This window comes from Glycine max, chromosome 12, assembly GCF_000004515.6.
Source record: "Glycine max cultivar Williams 82 chromosome 12, Glycine_max_v4.0, whole genome shotgun sequence".
NCBI lineage: Eukaryota > Viridiplantae > Streptophyta > Magnoliopsida > Fabales > Fabaceae > Glycine > Glycine max.
The window spans coordinates 17,984,794-18,005,963 of record NC_038248.2 but is presented as its reverse complement, the minus strand read 5'-3'; the positions used below and the strand labels follow the sequence as shown (position 1 = coordinate 18,005,963).

At 33.1% G+C, this 21,170-nt stretch overlaps 1 protein-coding gene and 1 long non-coding RNA gene across 4 annotated transcripts in view; both read left to right on the top strand.

Moving 5' to 3' along the window:
- The first annotated feature begins 819 nt into the window (after positions 1 to 819).
- Positions 820 to 5,226, top strand: LOC100775648 (G-type lectin S-receptor-like serine/threonine-protein kinase SD1-1). 3 transcript variants are annotated; one of them, XM_006593088.3, is made up of 7 exons: positions 820 to 2,372; positions 2,498 to 2,617; positions 3,173 to 3,324; positions 3,416 to 3,626; positions 3,757 to 3,994; positions 4,080 to 4,230; positions 4,751 to 5,226. In XM_006593088.3, the coding sequence occupies exons 1-7, from the start codon at positions 1,103 to 1,105 to the stop codon at positions 5,054 to 5,056; spliced, it is 2,448 nt and encodes an 815-aa protein (XP_006593151.1). In that variant the 5' UTR covers positions 820 to 1,102; the 3' UTR covers positions 5,057 to 5,226. The 3 variants fall into 3 exon arrangements, with proteins under 3 accessions (XP_006593151.1, XP_014620403.1, XP_040863200.1); XM_014764917.2 differs by lacking the exon at positions 2,498 to 2,617; XM_041007266.1 differs by lacking the exons at positions 820 to 2,372; positions 2,498 to 2,617 and having other exon boundaries at positions 3,185 to 3,324; positions 3,421 to 3,626.
- A 9,853-nt stretch (positions 5,227 to 15,079) lies between these two features.
- LOC102670380 (uncharacterized) overlaps positions 15,080 to 21,170 on the top strand; it is a 13,390-nt gene continuing 7,299 nt past the window's right edge. Inside the window, exon 1 of the long non-coding RNA XR_001383864.3 lies at positions 15,080 to 15,160. This is a non-coding gene — a long non-coding RNA (uncharacterized lncRNA). The remainder of the gene's footprint in view (positions 15,161 to 21,170) is intronic.

Below are 21,170 nucleotides of genomic sequence, written 5' to 3'. Positions count from 1 at the left end.
ACTATAGCCACCAAATTAAGTTGACTGTGGTTACTAATGTGCAGACTATAGTTTCCCATTTTCCCGGACATTTTTGTTTTATATATATGGTTTTCTCCCACGTTGCATTATTTCCGGCAAATTTAATGCACCAAAATCATTTAATATCCTCACATTTTGGCGACTTTTTTAGGTTTATGAACTTAATTTCTTTTAATCTTTTATTTCAAATTTTATGGATAGAGACAATTACGTTTTGAACAAATTTAAGTTTTTTAAATTAATCTCTCTAACCCAACTTAAGTAGTTAAATTCAAAATTCTGCACGGGAATCTCAAAGAAAACAGTTTAAGCAAACAAATTGCAGACATCGATCCTATTCTTTTTCCTTCTTTCATTCTTTCTTGTTTATTTATTTATTTTGTATTCATATTCTTTTTCTTTAATGCAACATTACTAGAAAATTATTAATTTTAAAGCCATTTAATGAATTTTTATTTTCTAGAGCAAGTAGTAAAATGAATAAATAATTCTTCCTCTTACCGTTCTATGTTTACTTGCAAATCTACAGAACACACTGACTACTGCTTATATAAAACATCATTTTCCACACACAAACTCGGTCAAGTCATCACACATGCATGATTGTAACTAAAAGAAAAGTCACTAAATGTGATTCTTATCAATGTCTCCACTTCCTTTCATTATTCACAATTAGTCTTCCCTGACATCAGCTAATGGCCACAAAATCAATTAAATGTCAACATGGTAGCAGAAAATTACACATCTTATATAACGTTCTTATCTCTGTACGTCACATAAAATTTCTCTTCCAAATAATCGTACACGAACAAGGCTTCAAAGAAAAGGAAAAATATTTTTGAAGATCAGTTTGGATTGATATTTTTACACTGATGTAGCCCAAATTTATTGATATCTGTGCCTTATTTTTCAACTCTAAATATGTAAGCAAAGACGAAACAATTTTTTTGTCACACTTTGATTCAGTCATGCATCCTTCAGATCAGCCATTTTCAAACATCTAATTAGAATATTCCAAGTGTACACTTACCTCTATTCATAGAAATTGTTGAATAATTGAATCCTGCACAAGAAAATTTCTATGGATATTCTTTCTTCATTGATCTTTGTTGCAAGTATACTTATCCCTTGTTTCAAATTCTGCATAGCAGCTGATACCATTCTTCTGTCCCAATCCATTAGTGATGGCATGACCTTGGTTTCTCGAGGTGAAACATTTGAACTTGGTTTCTTCAGTCCCGAGAACTCCAACAAACGTTATCTCGGAATTTGGTACAAGAATATCCCCCAGACAGTTGTTTGGGTTTCGAACAGGGCCATCAATGATTCCTCAGGCATCTTAACAGTGAACAGTACAGGAAACCTTGTCCTCAGACAGCATGACAAGGTTGTCTGGTACACAACATCTGAGAAACAAGCACAGAATCCAGTGGCGCAGCTTCTAGATTCAGGGAATCTTGTTGTAAGAGATGAGGGTGAAGCAGACTCAGAAGGATATTTATGGCAAAGCTTTGACTACCCTTCAGATACAATACTTCCAGGCATGAAGTTGGGATTGAACCTCAGAACTGGTATTGAATGGAGAATGACATCTTGGAAGAATCCCAATGATCCATCCCCAGGAGACTTTTATTGGGGCCTTTTGCTTTATAATTATCCTGAGTTTTATCTGATGATGGGAACAGAAAAGTTTGTGAGAGTTGGACCATGGAATGGCCTGCATTTCAGTGGCATACCAGATCAAAAGCCTAACCCGATTTATGCTTTCAACTACATATCCAACAAGGATGAGAAGTACTACACTTATAGCCTACAGAATGCTGCTGTGATCTCAAGATTGGTAATGAATCAAACCTCTTCAATGAGTATTAGATACGTATGGATGGAAAACGAACAATATTGGAAGGTCTATAAATCGCTGCCAAAAGACAACTGTGACTATTATGGCACATGTGGAGCCTATGGGACTTGCTTGATTACAGGCTCCCAAATATGCCAGTGCTTAGCAGGGTTCAGTCCCAAGTCACCACAAGCATGGAACTCATCTGACTGGACTCAAGGATGCACACGGAATCAGCCATTAAATTGCACTAACAAGCTCAATGATGGATTTATGAAAGTGGAAGGTGTGAAAGTGCCAGATACTACACATACTTGGTTAGATGAGACAATAGGTCTTGGAGAGTGCAGAATGAAGTGCTTGAATAATTGTTCTTGTATGGCATATACTAATTCAGACATAAGAGGTGAAGGTAGTGGCTGTGTCATGTGGTTTGGTGATCTAATTGATATTAGGCAGTTTGAAAATGATGGGCAGGATCTGTATATTCGAATGGATTCTTCAGAATTAGGTATACACAAGGACTTTATAATCTCAATCAACTTCTTCAAAATTTCATTATACAAGTACATACACAGATATTATGTGCATTTTTATTTGATTTTTTATTTTGTTTTATCGAATTCAACTATGAAGGGGAACAAGAAGAGCACAAGAAGGTGGTGATCATAATAGTTTCTACCACCATTGCTACAATTTTAGTAATTCTTTGTATTGGTTGTTATCGTATATACATTGTGCGGCACAGCATAACTGGTAAGAAACTGACCTGGCAGTTACATATACCTACAAATACTATCACCTTTTAATTTATTTAATCATCTGTTCACCTCCAAATGAAATACAAACCAAGTGGAGTTAGTTCACATAATCAAGATAATTCAGGGTATGTAAAGTAGGTAACCAAACTAAATTTATTTAAGGCTGCAAACCCATGAGCAAAGAAGAGCATCTTGAAGCCTAGTGTGTCTTACTATAATAGTTCTCAGTGATTCTCTACATGCTTGATGATAGGGTAGTAGGGATAACCAAATTTTGCTCTGTTTTAGACTCTTAGTTAGCTAAAGCTCTCTGGTTTTATTGGATAATCATCGTAAATTCTTTTGCCTTGCAATAATATATCTCTCGCCAAAGTTAAAGGTATGAACAATGTGTAAAAGATTGTAGTGCCTAGGAGAATTTTGACCATGTATCTGTTCAACATCTTGATAAAAAATGCAAAGATGTAATGCTGCAAAGTTATTGACTTGACTAAACTATCATATACATTGTGCCTTTAACTAAATTGAAGCCATTGTTCCATTTTATCAGAGTATTCAGATATTGTACGTGATCAAAATAGGGGAGGAAGTGAAGAAAATATCGATCTCCCCTTACTTGACCTTTCAACAATAGTCATTGCCACTGATAACTTCTCAATAAACAACAAGATTGGAGAAGGTGGTTTTGGACCAGTATACAAGGTGATTCAATCTTCTTTGTCTTTTTAGGAAAAAGACCTCAAAAAGTGTCAATGTGATTAAGATTATTCCAATTTATTTATTTATTTTGTAGGGAAGATTAGTAAGTGGACAAGAAATTGCTGTGAAGAGGCTCTCAAGAGGCTCGGGACAAGGAATGACAGAGTTCAAGAATGAAGTCAAACTGATTGCTAAACTTCAGCACCGAAATCTTGTTAAGCTTCTTGGTTGTTGCGTTCAAGAACAAGACAGAATGCTGGTTTATGAGTACATGACTAATCGTAGCTTGGATTGGTTGATTTTTGGTATGAACATCACAAGATTTCTTATTGTGGATTACTTTAATGTTTTTACTCTAACCTTTAGAGGTCATGAAACCTAAATTTTGAGATTTAGAATGCAAATGAGGTGAACAAATTTAATCATATTGAACAGATGATACTAAAAGCAAACTGCTAGATTGGCCTAAGCGTTTCAACATTATCTGTGGAATTGCTCGAGGTCTTCTTTATCTTCATCAAGATTCTAGATTGAGGATAATTCATAGAGACCTCAAAGCAAGTAATGTTTTGCTCGATGACCAGATGATCCCTAAAATATCAGATTTTGGCATTGCTAGAATATTTGGAGGAGAGCAGACAGAAGGAAATACAAATCGAGTTGTTGGAACTTAGTAAGTATTATCTTAGTATCAATCTGAGTGTGATTGTTTTGTGAAATTTTGTTTAACTGCTTTTTATTTTGATGATATGTTGCAGCGGCTACATGGCACCAGAATATGCAGCTGATGGTATTTTTTCTGTGAAAACTGACGTTTTCAGTTTTGGTATTTTGTTGCTGGAGATTTTAAGTGGAAAGAGAAACAGAGGATTTTATCTTGAAAACCAATCTGCAAACCTTGTCACTCATGTAAGTATGTCTCAATTTTCTCAGTTGTTTTGATTGGTTTTGGTCTTTGGAGAATATAATATGGATTTCTTTCTATAAAACATTTTCTGTTTTCATTTTAATAACAAAAATGTCCCTTTGTTTTATGTTTCCAAAAGTTTGTACATTTGTATCATTTCTTATTTTCATTTTCTGTTTTTACTATTTCCTGTGCAAACTTTGAAAGTAGGAAATAGAAAATGAAAACAAAATGTTGTCCCAAACCAAATGGCACATTTGGTTTCAATCCTTGTCTAAATTTAAATTATTTTTAATCCTTACATTGAATTTTAAAAATACAATGCATTTGTTGTCCCTCACCAGGTTTAAAAAAGGACATAATTTTTGTAATTTTTAAGGACTACAAACAAGAAAAACACTTCATCAGATATGTAACATACAAAAACATAGTATTTTCACAAATCAAAAATATGTTTAAGCTTTTTCATTATAGGTGTATCATGGAAACTTGTGACATCAATTTTTGCATTCCATTGATCAGGCATGGAATCTGTGGAAAGGGGGCAGGGCTATAGAAATGGTTGACTCAAACATAGAGGACTCTTGTGTTCTATCAGAGGTATTGCGTTGCATCCATGTCTGTCTCTTGTGTGTTCAGCAACACGCAGAGGATAGGCCTCTTATGCCTTCCGTGGTTCTAATGTTGGGGAGTGAAAGTGAATTGGCTGAGCCAAAAGAACCTGGTTTCTACATAAAGAATGATGAAGGTGAAAAAATTTCCATCTCAGGTCAAAGTGATTTATTTTCAACCAATGAAATAACTATCACACTATTAGAAGCCAGATGAAATTTAAATCAAATTACTATATTGCTCATGCATGTGAGTACTATTATGTATTAGCAAGTGCACCAATTCTTCCCAAGTAGTAAAGCTAGAATGGAAGTTCGAGTGTTGAATCTACAGGAACTTTGTTTATACTAGATGAACATTTTATTAATAAAAGAAGTTAAAGAAAATTAACTTGAGAAGGTTATGAGAAAAATAATAATTTAAATTGACAAAAAAGTTAAATCAAACAAAAAAAAGAAATTAAACAAGAATTTAAATTGATTAATTAAAGAGAAAAATTAGAGAACCCAATAATATTGTAAAAGTAAATTTAGAAGATGAGAATGTTGGAACTTAATCTATTAGAGTTACTCTTTGATGTAATGTTAAGCTCAATCCTACAAAACCGGCTTATAAGATGAGGATTACTCCTCATTTATATAGTTTATCTCGGCACTATTTTTATTCGATGTGGGACTTCACCACACCTACCCTCATGCTCACAAGGCTACTTGCCTAGAGCATGACAATCATAGGGATCCTTCCACACCTCCCCTCATGCTCATCAAGGCTTTTGAAAGTGGGTTTTTCATGATTTTAGCTCAACCCTAAAAAACCGATTTGTAAGGTGAGGATTACTCCCCATTTATATAGTTTATCTCGACACTATTTTTATTCAATGTGGGACTTCACCACACCTACCCTCACGCTTACAAGGCTACTTGCCTAGAGTGTGACAATCATAGGGATCGATTAGGATAGGCTCTGATATCATTTCAGAAAGTGGGTGTTTCATGAGCTTAACTCAATCCTACAAAATCAGCTTGTAAGGTGAGGATTACTCCGCACTTATATAGTTTATCTCAGTACTATCTTTATTCGATGTGAGACTTCAACATGCCACATCACCATACCTCCCCTCACGCTCATCAAGGCTACCTGCCTAGTGCGTGACAATCATAGGGATCCTTCCACACCTCCCCACACGCTCATCAAGGCTACCTGCCAAGAGCGTGACAATCATAGGAATCCATTTAGGATAGTCTCTGATACCATGTCAGAAAGTGGTTTTTTCATGAATTTAGCTCAACTCTACAAAATCGACTTGTAAGGTGAGAATTACTCTTCACTTATATAGTTTATCTCGACACTATTTTTATTTGATGGGGCATGTTGAAGTCCCATATTGAATAAAGATAGTGTCGAGATAAACTATATAAGTGGGGAGTAATCCTCACCTTACAAGTCGGTTTTGTAGGGTTGAGTTAAGTTCATGAAACACCCACTTTTTGACATGGTATCAGAGTCTATCCTAATGAATCCCTATGATTGTCACGCTCTAGGTAGGTAGCCTTGATGAGCGTGAGGGGAGGTGCGGTGATGGGTCATGTTGAAGTCCCACATCGAATAAAGATAGTGTCGAGATAAACTATTGAAGTATAGAGTAATTCTCACCTTACAAGCCGGTTTTGTAAGGTTGAGCTAAACTCATGAAAAACGCACTTTCTGACATGGTATCAGAGTCTATCTTAAATGGATCCCTATGGTTGTCACGCTCTAGGTAGGTAGCCTTGATGAGCGTGAGGAGAGGTGTGGTGATGGAGCATGTTGAAGTCTCACATTGAATAAAGATAGTGTCGAGATAAATTATATAAGTGGGGAGTAATCCTCACCTTACAAGCCAATTTTGTAGGGTTGACTTAAGCTCATTAAACACCCACTTTCTGACAATAATTTCTCATGAAAAAAGGATAATGAGAATATTGTGCTATAAGAAGTGATAACAACAATGATACAAAGATGAAATAAATATGTCATGTTCTTATAATAATCATTTCATTAGTTGCAAAATTAATGTGTTCTTATAATGATACAAAGATAAAACAAAAAAGGGAAAAAAGTTGTGCCGTTATCTACATTTTCTCTTCTCTCCATATTCTTTAAGACTTCGACTTGTCCAAACAGAACATAGTTTATTCTCATTCTCTCAATATCTCAGTTCATGGATTAAAGTAAAACATAAGCTTTTGGAAGTATAAACAGGAAAAATAAATAAACACAGTTATCACAATTCGGAAAAATGACAGGGAATCTATTGTGAACCAGTGTCTTAAGTTTCAAAATTCACTACATCATAGCTAATCTTGGTATTTTCTTTCAATACTTTTGACTATGGAGCATAAATTTCGTGTTACTATGTATACCGTATAGTGCATAAAGTTCATGGGCAGCCAATCTCAAATTTTGCATGTTCACCAAATCAAGGTATGTTGATCAATTTAGAAGTTAAAGTAAGTAATGTCAGTCACTGATAAAAAAATATCAATATTTGATATTATGTATACGAACATGACAAATAATGATATGCTAATTTTCTTATCCATCAACACATGAAATTACTTAATTTATCTTTACTGAATCTGGAGAAGAGGCATTAAACAGAATATTTCAGTGCTAGCTGCATCAAAGCTTGAATTTTACTCTGTTGATAAAATGGAAAATGTAGACAACTATGTTCAGAAATTTCAATTTCCAAATAATCTAGCTGACGAAATTGACTTCTATCATAGTCCATCTTATCGTTTTTCTCGCTGCTTCTTTCTTAGCGATGGCATTTAGGGGGGGACCGGGGGACCGGCATTCATAATCCAACGAGTCAAAAATTTATGTTTGTATTTTATATTTTATTATTTCTTAAGGCTAAAATATGTTGATAATCACTAATAAAAATTTAAATTTTAGGTTGGTTATCCAACAAATTTTTTCTTCATTTTTGTTTTTTAATAAAACAAAAATTATTTTTGTGTTTGATACTTATTTTTAGTCCCTAATAAACTAATAATTTTTGTATTTGTTTCTTTTTAAATTTTTTTATTTGTCATTAGCCACTTTGAAAATGACTAATAACAAAAAGAAAAATGATTAGAGAGCAAACACAAATTTTTTTAATATATCAGAAACTAAAGAAAAGTGTCAAATAAATATTTTTTATTAGTAACTCAATGAAATGAATAATTTATGAATGAGTAAACATAAAATTTAAGTATTTTGATTGAAAACATATTTTAGACTTTTTTTAATGTACGAAACGACAAGTGTGACTTTGGATTAACTGTGAAAAGAGTTATGTTAAAAGTCAGATATTCCTATAATCAAATTTTTAAGGGAAAATATTATGAAAAAATAACTTATGCTAGGATATATTAATTCATAATTAATTTTATGACAGAGTGTTTTGTTTGAATATAAAAAATATATCTTTCATGAATTAAATTGACAGAAAAAATATCAAACGATTGAAAAGAAAAAGTCATTTGATTGAACGAAAATAATCAAAATTGTCAAAATAAAATTATAAAAAACAAATTTTAGTATGAAATAATACTCAACTCATTACTTCAACCTAAACAAGTTTGTTTATGAGAGAAGGGGGTGCTATAAAAACAAATTGAAAACGAATTTAGAAACAAGTTATTCAAGGTTGAAGATGACTAGTTATATAAACAAATTGGAAATTCATGCCGAACAAGACTCAGGCGCTATAAATAAAATAAAGAAATGTAAGAATATAAATATGGAGCCAAAGCCCATGAGATAGCCCCTAAAATATGAGACTCGGTTTTAAAACTGTTCAATTTCCACAAGACAAATGGTTTGATCGGTTTGAAATAATTTAATTTATGATTTTTTTGGGTCAAAAGATCGATTGATCGTTTCACTTAAAATTTTAATTTGTGATTAAACCATGATCAAATTTTGGCCAAACTGGATACAACTAGTTCAGTAGGAAGTTATCTGTTTGTTCAACTATAAAGAGGAGCAGGAACAAAAGGGAAATCAGGTAATCATAAACCTAGACATGTCCAACTATTTGAGAATTAATGGGAGTATATTTAAATGTACATAAAATATTCTTCTTTTGTATTTCCCTTACATTACTTTGGATCCTGGTCTTTACAGATGATCTGTTTTGGTAATTTATTTTTCAGATGATTCAACATTCAATAATGTATCATCAACATGTGCTACTATTTTGTATTTTGTTAGTTGTACTCACCGAGTGATTAGTATGTGAAATTACATTAATTAACATTAAGGATGTGAGGATGATACATCAAGCAAAACAGTACACAGTGACAAGATGCTGGCGGCAATCTGGTTTTGTTTTGCAGGACGTATGCAACACTTTCACTAGATCCAATTGCTATGGATATGTAGCTTAAAATCCAATCTGATTTCTGAAAAAACAAGTTATATATGGTGAAATTGAATAGTTATGACTGAAAAAAAAAATTACAACATATTGGAAGACGTTTGTTCAAGTTGCATTGGGATCTCTATCTCTGGCAGGAAATTGTTTTATAAATGTGGCAATGAAAAGCTATCATTGGCACCTGCATATCTCTAACTATGCTAGTATCATCCTCTGTCAAAAGTAAAAGAGTTACCACAATATAAATAGAGTTTTAATTCTGAAGAATGGAATAGTTATTCTAACGAACGGATTGAGATTTAAACATATACCATTCAAAGGCAATAGTCACCATTAAGAAATTTCTCTCGGCTTTAAAGGATAATACTAGTTGGCTCATTGGATCGGGCTCGGATATCAACTTTTGGAAGGATAATTGATGTTTTGACTCTCCCATTGCTGACTCGCTTCAGCTTCCTCATAACATTAGAATGAAGCTTTCTTCTTCTATCCATAATTTTCATCCGGATAATGAGTGGCTGATCCCGGATTCGCTTCTGGCCAGAATTCCCTCCTTATCCAATGCCATTTCGCAGGTTAAGCTATCTTCCGTTTTGGACGACTTACATGTTTGGAGTCCAACTGATAATGGCATCCTCTCGCTTAATGATGCTTTAAGATTCTTGCGGCCTCAAGAAAACCAGGATCCTTGGTGTGGAAGATCATTTGGTCCCCGCTGATTCCTCCATCAAAATCTTTCCTCCTCTGGCAGGTTCATCAAAATAGAGTGCCCACGGATGAAAAGAGGTTGCTTCATCACCTGAATCTGCTCTTATTGTTTGGCTCCTGTAATGAAACCTCATCCCACCTCTTCTTTGATTGCTACTTTGCGAGACAGATTTGGGCCTGGGCTGGGAGTAAAATCAATGTCAACTTTAATCTTCTCTATGCAAAATCAGTCCTCGGTACCTTGCTGCATTCTTGGAGCAAGCAAGCTAAGGATGTGGTCCTATCTTTGATCATCAACTCCTTGGGTGCCATTTGGTTTTGTGGCAAACAACTAAGATTCAACAACAAAATGGTTCCTTTTCAAACAACAACTTTGATCTCCTCCTTTGTCACTTTCTTTGGCTCTTGCTCCAAAGGTTGTTTTAAAAACAATATCTCTAAGTTCTCATTGTTGAAAGCTTTTTTGGTTTATATCCATCTATGGAAGGCTTTGCAAGTTGTTAGCGTTAGAGCTATCAAATGGGCCAACCCCAACCAATTCAGCCTTGGCCGATGTGCGTTAGGACCAAAATGGCCCACAAGGTCAAATGGGCCACATAGTTAAACCACCCATTGGCCGAAAAGCCCATAAAGTCTTGTGAGCTAGACTTGGCCTATGGGCTAAAAATATTAGACCTTTTTTTTCAATTTTCATAATTCAAATATATATTTCAATATAATAGTTTTTTATGTTTGCATAAAAGAGAAAGGAGATGGATCAAATGTAACTACACGTTAAAGAGTAAAGACTAAAGATAACTATAAACAACTTTAAAACAACACTAATAATAACATTGTACACGTGTTCTTAAATAAAATACAACTTTAAAATTGGACAATCACAAAACAACAAACAACAATTTCTTTCCAGTTGTCAATGCCACTTTTTACCTGTCATATACAAATAAAATAAACTTTAGATCATATCAAAACTTAAGTCACACTAACAACATAACCAATACAAACATAAATTCAATTGTTAGTTAATTCTAGCTAGTGGCACATAAAGACCATAATAAACACATATAATAAAAAGGGTAGAAGCCTCACTCAAAATCTTTCTCAATCTTCAACATCTTGAGGCATAACTCCATCTATTATTGCCTCATGACCAAAAATGTCAGCCACAACTTCATCTAGAAAAACATAACCAATTGAAATACAAATAGACCACTATTCTAGAGTTAATTATCCAAGATAACATATAATTCTAAAAAATTATAATACAAAACCTCACCGTTAGAATTTTCATAAAAACTATGCAACCAATTTTGTGTACAAATTAACATTTGCACATGCTCAAGAAGAAGGGAGGTTCTATATTTGTTAAGTATGGCCACCAACACTAAAGGCCAACTTTGACACCACTATAGTGATGGGAATACTAAGCACCTCTCGTGCCATTATAGACAATGTGGGAAATCTCTTCTCATTAGATCTCCAATACAGAAGTACATCAAATTCCACCATGTCATCATCATCTATCATTGGTTCATCCAAGTAAACATCTATTTCACTCTTGTCAATGAATGATTTAGTATATTATATTAGTATTAATAATTATCAAAACAAAAGAAGAAAAAGAAAATTAATGAACACTGAGTATAAAAACTTACAAAAATAATCTTTGATCTCTTGGTCTTATTCCCTTGTAAACATGACAACACATTGAAATCATTAGATGATTGAGAAAGAGAAACACTTGAGATAGGAAAATTCCTTACATATTCTTAACACCTTGAACTTCTTTTTATCAACTTTTCAGTCTTCAATTTAGAGGTCAAAGGATCATGTTTTTTTATAGCAATAACTTTTATAGCAATAACTTATAAAATCCTCCTTCAACCATGTGTCAAGAATAACTCCAAAAGATAATCCATCACTATACTCTGTCCAATACTTATCAAACTTTTAATAAACGTCGTACAGTTAACATCAGTTTTAACAAAAATACAGTGCCATTTTTGTAAATAAAGTGTTTTTGTTAACATTGATTTATTAAAAACCGATGTTATGAGTTTGCCTTAACATCGATTTTACTAAAATTGATGTTGTTAGTGGTAAGTTAATATCGGCTTTAATAAAATTGATGTTATTATTTTTTCCTTAACATCGGTTTTATTTAAATTCGATGTTGTAATTGGTAAGTTAACATTTGTTTTTAATAAAACCATGTTTTTTTTTAATAAAACCATGTTATTTTTCTAATAACATGATTTTATTAAACTTGTGCCCAAACTTTTCAAAAGTCATTCTTCACATCTCAGAATCCAAACGTCTTGCAATAACCTATGGAGCCCTAGCCGTTCGTCGTCACTATCGCCAATGTCGCCACCTCTCATGGTCACAGGTGTCGTCCTCCCTCTTCGTTGTCCTCTTCGACGTGCCCTCTCTGCCATTTCCCCATCGCCGGCGCCATAGGCACGTCCCCAATCCCTCTCTTCTCTCTTATAATATGTCATTGAAGTTCTATTCTCTATGCCGGCATTTTCCCCTCTTTAATTTGAATAGGTGTTCTGAAACAATTGAAATGGTTGTTATTGCTATGTTTGCGTCTTCCGTAATGATATCATTTTTTGTGATGATATTTTTTTGGAAAGACTTATTTTCAAGTAATGAAATGAGCAGTAATCCGAGAAATTATGGCAGTATAAATGGAATATTGTTATGTTGGATACAAGCCGTGGGGTATAACCTAGGCACTCAATATGTAATAAGAGAAGTAGGGTTCAAGGGATTTGAACACTACGAATATAGAGATTCTTGCTATTAGGGAAGTTTAATCCTAGTTGTCTGGTGTAATTTGAACCAAAAGAAACAGTGGAAAATAAAATTCAAAACAACTCTGACAATTACCTTACGATGTTGTGAACACTACTTACAATGCAATAGCATAAGCAATCTCAATCTAAGTAGCGAGAACAGCAGCTCAGTGTATATTTAAATGTAGAAACCTTTGTCCTTCACTCTTTACCTCTAACAAATGCTTGCAACAAGCATGATGGCTGTCCTAGATATAAGCTTCAAATGGTAAATAGAAAGCATGAAATCAGAAAGGTAAATTTTTGGCTGTAACTGATGAATTATTTTTAGTATTTACTTTATACCTGAATGAATTCCAAATTGTCATATAATTTTTTTTAGGATTCATTTTTTCAATTTATTGGAAACATCTCACATGTGTTTGACAGGGATCAAAGAACTTTTAAAATCTTTACTTGATTTTGTTCTAGACGGATTTGTTGATTGCTTCTTATGTGTTTGATCAAATGCCAAAAAGAACTTTGAAATTTCCCTTTGCAAGCTTTACCGATTGATTTCTTTGGTCTATTTTTAATTTACTGACTAAAAAAATATAAATTTAGTGGGTCAGTAGTACTAACTGAACATGCAATGAAACATGCACACTAAAAGAGCAGGGATATTATGATGATATTACTATGACAATATCATTCTTCTTTTCCCTTTTATCTGGACCTTTGTGTGAGCTGTTTTATCTGTTGTAGGCAAGTGTATAAACTTTGATTGGGCTGAATGTAGGTTTTGCAAGTTGCAACTGATCATCAAGACATCAAGTATTCTTACAATTTTTTCTATTAATCCTCTTTAAATAAGTATTGATTCGAAAGTAAATGCAATTAAATTCTTAAAAATTTAATTAGTATTGAATATCTTTTTCATTTCATGAATAGGAAATTAGAAAGACGTAGAGTGAGGAAGAGAAAGACAATCTTCTCTCGCGTAAACAATTTGTCCAATAGATTTATTCTATATCACTTAATTATGTAAATGGAACCAATATAACAGAGGAAACACACCATGTGACTGGATAAGGTATAGATCCTATGAATGACATAGCCAGAGGAAACATGCCAAGAACTTGACATATGTTTATGCTTAAATAAAATAGAGTACTATAGTTACATGCATGTCTACCAGGAATGATTTCGAAGTGTGGTTTAATTTATTCCTCTTTCTTGAATTCTTGTTAGAAATTAATGTTTTGTTTAATTTAGGAAGGAAAGGTACAGAAGAATAAAAGTAAAAAGAAAGATAGAGAGAGAATAGAAAAATATAGAGTGGGATGATTTTTTAATTTTTTTCATGTATAAAAATTGAAAGGAAAAAAATATGTATATAAAATTACACTAATATCCCAAATGAAAAACAAGATGTATAATAAATAAGGATGCTTATATCTTTATACACATTTAAGTTTTACATTTTAATTCTTATACTTCAAAATTATCCTTTATATATGTTTTTTTAATTGCTTTTAGTCACCATAAGTTTAGACGACAAGGGATAAAAATAATTAAAAAATTGGACCTATTCAAAATAAATTCTAAAAGGATAGAAAGCTTTACTAATAATTCCAAGATAATTAACTATTATAATTACCAATACCTCTAAGATAAGTATTATAATCTATTAATCTCAAGGTTCAGTCCTACTTATAAAATGACTAAATGAGTAGTATAATCTATTAACTATGAAATGAGTATACCACACTACCACCTAGTCCCCCTCAATCCCAAGTGCAAGAGCTTTTACCAAACCTTCCTATAGCTAACCAAAAGCATCGGAAAGAAAAAAAAATGTATGCACTTGCAATTACTTAATTTTGTAAAATCTTATCTCTTATATTGTCATATGATATGCCAAGTTTGCTATGTCTTCTCTTGGAAGAAAAAAGATTGAAAATCAATTCTATAGTTAGAGGAATAGCCCTATGTTATGTTGATATGAGAGGAATATTTTCAATTCCAATAGTTGTATTATTATTATTATTATTATTATTATTATTATTATTATTATTATTGTTACTTTTATTCACCGTAGCATATATTTTAATGCGAAATATTTAAACTAAGATTAATTTAAGTACAAGGTCATCTCGTGTTAATCGTGTTTAATACTTCAAAATCAATTCTATCAAGATTTAAAACAAATGGGTTTATGATTGAAAATCTTGGGTTTGGCAATACTCAGAGAAAGGAATATACAAGTACATTGTTAAAAATAATTGATAGCCATAAATCTTCTAGCATATTTACCTGACCTGAAAACCATGAAGGGTCGTGCAGGTTCTTACAAGGAACATAGATTGCATGGTGTTTTCACTGATGACCATTCAAAGAAGCTAGATAAAGATATAGCAGGTATTGTGGCTAACTCCTTATATATTTGTCTCAATTCTGAAAAACGATTGTCTCTGTTGAGAATACACATGAGAATAGTCCTCATCAGGCGTAACACTTAGCTTGAAGTAAAAACAACTATATATTTTGAGTTTCTTATTTCTTCATGTTGGTGCAATTGTAATTGTAATTTGTAGGCATTTTTCCTTTTCCTATAGAACATTGTTATTGTTCATGACCATCTTAACAGGTACGAATGTATTTCATACTCTTTTCAGGGTTTTTTTTTGTTACAAATGTTTTTATAATTTATTTTATGTGATTAATGACTATTATTTTATATACATGTTATGTTTATCATGAGTGAACCTTACTTTCACGTCTGAGATTCAATGCAATGATTCTTTCGAATAGTTCAGATTAATCGTTGTATTGAAACTTGAATTGTCTATTTGGATAGTTTGGGAAGATTCATTTATTATACTAGATTCATACGTATATGTTAACTATCTTTTCTTAAATTTGATGAAATTTTGGTATAGTGCATTTCACTTTGTTTTTCGGGTACATACTTAATTGTTGTGGAATTCATGTTACTACTTTCATGTCATGTACTTGGAGATCAATGCGAAATGTTGTCAAAATTTTGTCAAATCTAATAAAAGAGAGTTAACTTTTGCGTATGAATCTACTATAAAAAAATATTTTCCTGAATGAGATAGGGTCACACCTTTAATGAAAAAAAATGAGATTTTCATGTATCGAATAACTTTGTGAGTATCATAGAGTTATTAGATGGATCGAAGTTTGATGAATGCAAGTCGCATGAGCTCTGCGTGTGACAAAGGGGTTGAACAATTCTTGGAATTTGCCTTGGAAAGAACTCGACCGAATGAGGATGGAAAATATTTATGTCCTTGTATAAACTATTTGAATGGGAGTCAACAAGTATGAGACGACATACAGGAACATCTTCTATGTGATGGGATTAAGAATTATTATACAACATGGATATGGCATGGTGAATTGACAGACATGCAAAGTAGGACCCAAACTGAAACCGATTGACGTAGAAATGGGAGATTGATTAGAGGATATGATTCATGATCTTGGAAAAGAGTCTTTTTAGCAAGCACGTTCCCCTATGTATGATACATTGGAAAGTGATTAGAAGAAGCCTTTGTATCCATGGTGTAAGAAGTCATTAGCATTGTTGTCAGTGATGTTAAGTCTGGTTAATGTGTAGGTCAGATATGGGTGGAGTGACAAAAACTTCACTTTATTGCTTAAGGTAGTGCAGCGTATACTTCCAGAAGAAAACATGTTTCTAACAAGTTTCTATAAGGTGAAGAATATATTGTGTCTGATGGATATAGAGTATTAGAAAATTTATGCATGCCCTAATGATTGCATACTATACAGAGATGAGTTTGAAGAAATACATAAATGCCCTAGGAGAGGGGTATCACAGTTCAAATTCAAGGATGATGAAAATTGTAGCAGTGATGAAAGCACAAAGAAAGGCCCTCAACGAAGGTGTTATGGTGTCTTTCTTTCATTCCAAGGTTTAAGCATGTGTTTGCTAATAAAAACTCAGCACAGTTCGTGGCCTGTTTTGCTAGTAATTTACAACTTGCCTCCTTGGTTTAGCATGAAGCGAAAATACATGATGTTGTCTATGATGATATTGAGGCCAAAATAGTCATGAAATGACATCAATGTTTATATATTATCTAAGTCTCTTGATTGAAGACATGAGAAAGTCATGGGACGGGGGGAGGGGGGTTGATGTGTTTGATGGGAGTCAAAATGAGGCCTTCAAGTTGCATGCAATGATATTTTGTACTATTAATGATTTTCCTGCATATGAGAATTTGAGTGGATACAATATTAAGGGCCATTGTGCATGCCCTATTTGTGAAGAAGACACAAACTACATACAACTGAATCATGGAAGAAAAACAATGTACACTTGACATCAACATTTTTTGAAACCTTATCACCCTTATCAGTGATTAAGCTTTTAATGGAAGTCTAGCGCATGAAATTACACCGATACCCTTAACTGATCAACAAGCAGGTTGACAACATCAATACTATATTTGAAAAGACCCAAAAGAAGCTGACAAGTAAAACTTGCATATGGAAGAAGAGGTTGATATTCTTTAACCTTTCATATTTGTTTGATATATCTAGATGTTTGACATTATATTGATGTTATGCATATGGAGAAAAATATATGTGATAGTGTCATCGACATGCTTCTTAACATTCAAGGCAAGAGAAAGGATGGTTTGAATACTTGTCAAGATCTACACCATCCTAAAACATCCATTTTTGAAAGGTACATTGCAGAAGAAACTATTGAGTTTTGTTTAGAGTACATTGAAAAGGCAAAACTTGTTGGGCTTCCCGAGTCTCGACATGACAAGAGAGTGAGAGGTAAGGGTTCATGGGGATGCATGTTATAACTCCGGGTCTAGAGCAATTGAAACAATCTCATTTGTATATATTGAATAACAATAATGAAATTATGCCATACATAGTTCATCATGAAGCCTTAGTCAAGGAAAATAACCCAAAAAAGACCATGAATAGGGTGTTGAAAGAGCATAACAAGACTTTCCTTAATTGGTTTAAAGATACAATCTTTGGTGATGATCATGCTTTTGAAACATTAAGGAAGTTAGCAGATGGGCCTAAAAGAAATGTTAGAAGTTGGTAGGGATATGATATCAACAAGTATGCGTTCTACACCAAATCACAAGACGACAAGAGTACAATGCAAAATAGTGGGGTTAGTCTTAGGGTTGAATCCCAACATTTTGCTATTGTAAATGATGACAATCCACATCTGGCATTCATGCCTTACTTTGGAGTCATTGAAGAAATTTGGGAGCTTAATTATGTTAAATTCATTGTGTGTTTTTAACTGTAAATGGGTTGGTAGCAATATCAATGTGCGAACTGACGATTTCGAATTTACTTTGGTAGATTTGAAGAAGCTGGCTTATTGGAATGAGCTTTTCATCATGGTAGAACAAGCTAAATAAATGTTTTATGTTCAAGATCCTTGTGATGAAAGGTGGTCAGTGGTTCTACAAGGAAAAACCATAGGTCTTAATATCGAAGATGACAATTCAACCCTTGATACATGTCACTCTTTTCTCTATAAACATGCCTAACGTCAACGGGGAATAAGAAGTTGACGACATCCATGCAAATTGTAATGATCATGATGAAAGAGAATTAATTAACATCCAATAATGTAATCATTTTTTATATTTACTTGTTTCCATATTTACAATTACATAACTTAGTATATTTTAAATTGACTTTAATTAATTTTTTTTATTAGGCACATGGCTACACTACCAAGCTTTCCTCCTCTTGAGTTAACATCTTCATCATCTACATCGAAGAGGACTAGAAAAGCCACACGACTCAGATCACTATCTCTCAAACCCGTGGGGGCATAGAAACCAGTAGTTCATGTGGATCCTACCATTGGGAAAGCTGATGGTCCCCATAAAAATAAATTAAGGGCATATGTGGGGGTCATTGTAGAAGCAAGATATCATGATGTTTTGATGATGCCAAAGAAAGGTGCTTCTCAAGTCTAATTCATGACAAGACTTCAAGAAATTCAAGATAAATGATCAAGTTGATCTCTAGAGTCTTAGGAAGAAGTTTCCAAATTGAAAAAGAAAAAGTTTTGGCCAAAGAATTTTATCTAAATCATTTTAAATTGAGATTTACTCTCTGGTAATCGATTACCATAGTCTGTAATCAATTACTAATGGCCAATATGCTTTCTGAAAAGGTTTTAAATTGTCTTAAATATTTTCGAAAGCATGTAATCAATTACACAAGGCTTGTAATCGATTACTAGAGGTTTTGAACGTTTTAAAATAGCCTTAAGAAATTTGAAATTAAATTTCAAATTATGTAATCGATTACAGTGAATTGGTAATCGATTTGCAGTCTTAAAAATTCAAATTTCAAAGTGAAGAGTCGCAACTCTTCAGAAAACAATGTGTAATCGATTACACCATTTTGGTAATCGATTACCAGTGAGGAATTTTCTAAAATAACTCCCAACAGCCACATCTTTTCAAATGATATTTTGAATGACCGTCAAATGCCTATATATAGGTGACTTGGGATACGAAATAAAAAGATAGTTTTTCTGAACTAAAATGTCTTATCCTCTCAAAAAGATTTATTGGTCAAACACTTGCATATTCAATAAGGAATCTTGAATGATCTTCATTGTAATATCCTTCTCTTAAAGAGAGAATTCTTCTTCCTCTTCTTATTCAAAGGAAATTGTTTAAGAGACCGAGAGTCTCTTAAGTTGTAAGGATTCCTGAACACAAGGGAAGGGTTGTCCCTATGTAGTGATCGAGGCCGTACCCGAATCAAATAAACATTAAAAATGCAGTATCTAAGAAGTGATCCTAGGTCGTCTCCCAACGAGCAATGGTCAACCAAACGCTCATAACAGATAGTAATAAAGCAGTAACGAATTAGGGGGGGTGTTTATTTTTGTAAATTAAACAGCAAGTAAATTTGAATTAGAAAATATCAGAATTAAAACACGTTGTTTCCCCTTGATTCACAAGCAAGTCTCTTATCCTAGGTTACGAGGATTTATCCTTTATCAGTTCAACCACTTAATCCAACCCTAAATTAAATTACTAAGTGAAATTTAACATAAGGCATTTATTATGTGATTAAGCAACACATACACCAATTAATCATGAACGAAACTGATCATTAAACATGAACGTAAATTAAGCGTAGAGACAATTAATCAAGCACTAAACATGCATGGATTAATAGCAACAAATACAGAGTAATTGGTGAAGAGGAAAAACTTATCAAAATTCAATAGTAATAATAAACCCTCAAAGAGAGTTGTGCTTGATCCTCAAGAGAAAACAACGCTGGAGACTTAGCCTTCCATTAATCAATAGCAAACGAAATTGTAGTAGAAAATGAAGAAAACTAGAATTATTCTTCAAAACAAAAAAAACTAAAACCAAGAGAGAGAGAGAGAGAACCTAAAATTAGAACCTTGGTGTTGTTATATAGTTCTCAGCCCCAAAGCTTACAAATCTGTTTTAAGTCCAAGCCCATAAATAAAATAAAATCTAGATAAGATAAGATAAGATAAAATCTAGATGAAATAAAATCTAGATAAGATAAGATCTAGATGAAATAATATCTATATGAGATAAAATCTAGAAATGATAAGATAAAATCTAGATAAGATAAGATTTGGTAGAATAAAATTGGCTGCTCTCTTCAAGTCCAAGCACAATTTCGGATTCAAGCCCAATTACTTATAATTCTCCTGAAATTAAATTAAAAACACAATTAATCCAGTAGGCCCAAATGATAAAACTGCATAATTAATTTGACAATTAAGGCTAATTAGTAATTAAAATGGTGACAAAAAGGGTTAAGAAATATGAAAAAATGATGACACATCAAATCCCCTAACACTTAGCCTTTTGCACTCCTGGGAAAAATAAAAAAAAACAAAGCAAGGGACAAATCCAGAGACATTAAAGAGAAATAAACAGACACAACAACAATTACATATTTCTCAATGAATCTCAAGGAATAAAAAGAATGGGTAACATGCAACATGTAAAGAGTTAAAGAGTCAAGACCGTCATGAAAATCATCCAAGCATCTCAAACATGGCAAGATAGTAAATCAGCTCAAGAATGAAAAGTGATAAAGCCTCACAAGATATGCACTCTATCTCTCAAGTGTCTAGGCTACTGTTTACTCTCAGAGCACCCATGAAAACAAACACCACATAGACTTGGCAAGACTCTAAAATTGACAAGCACATCACAAGCACATGCACATGAGGATCAAAAGGTCTTTTAAGGTTGTAATGGGGCCAAGGACAAGGTAGATGAAAGTATGGGATGGTAGCTAAAACCCAAAGGAATAGAAGAGCATTGGGGAATAAGTGGGAAGTAAGAAAAAGTAATATACCCCAAAACCAAAA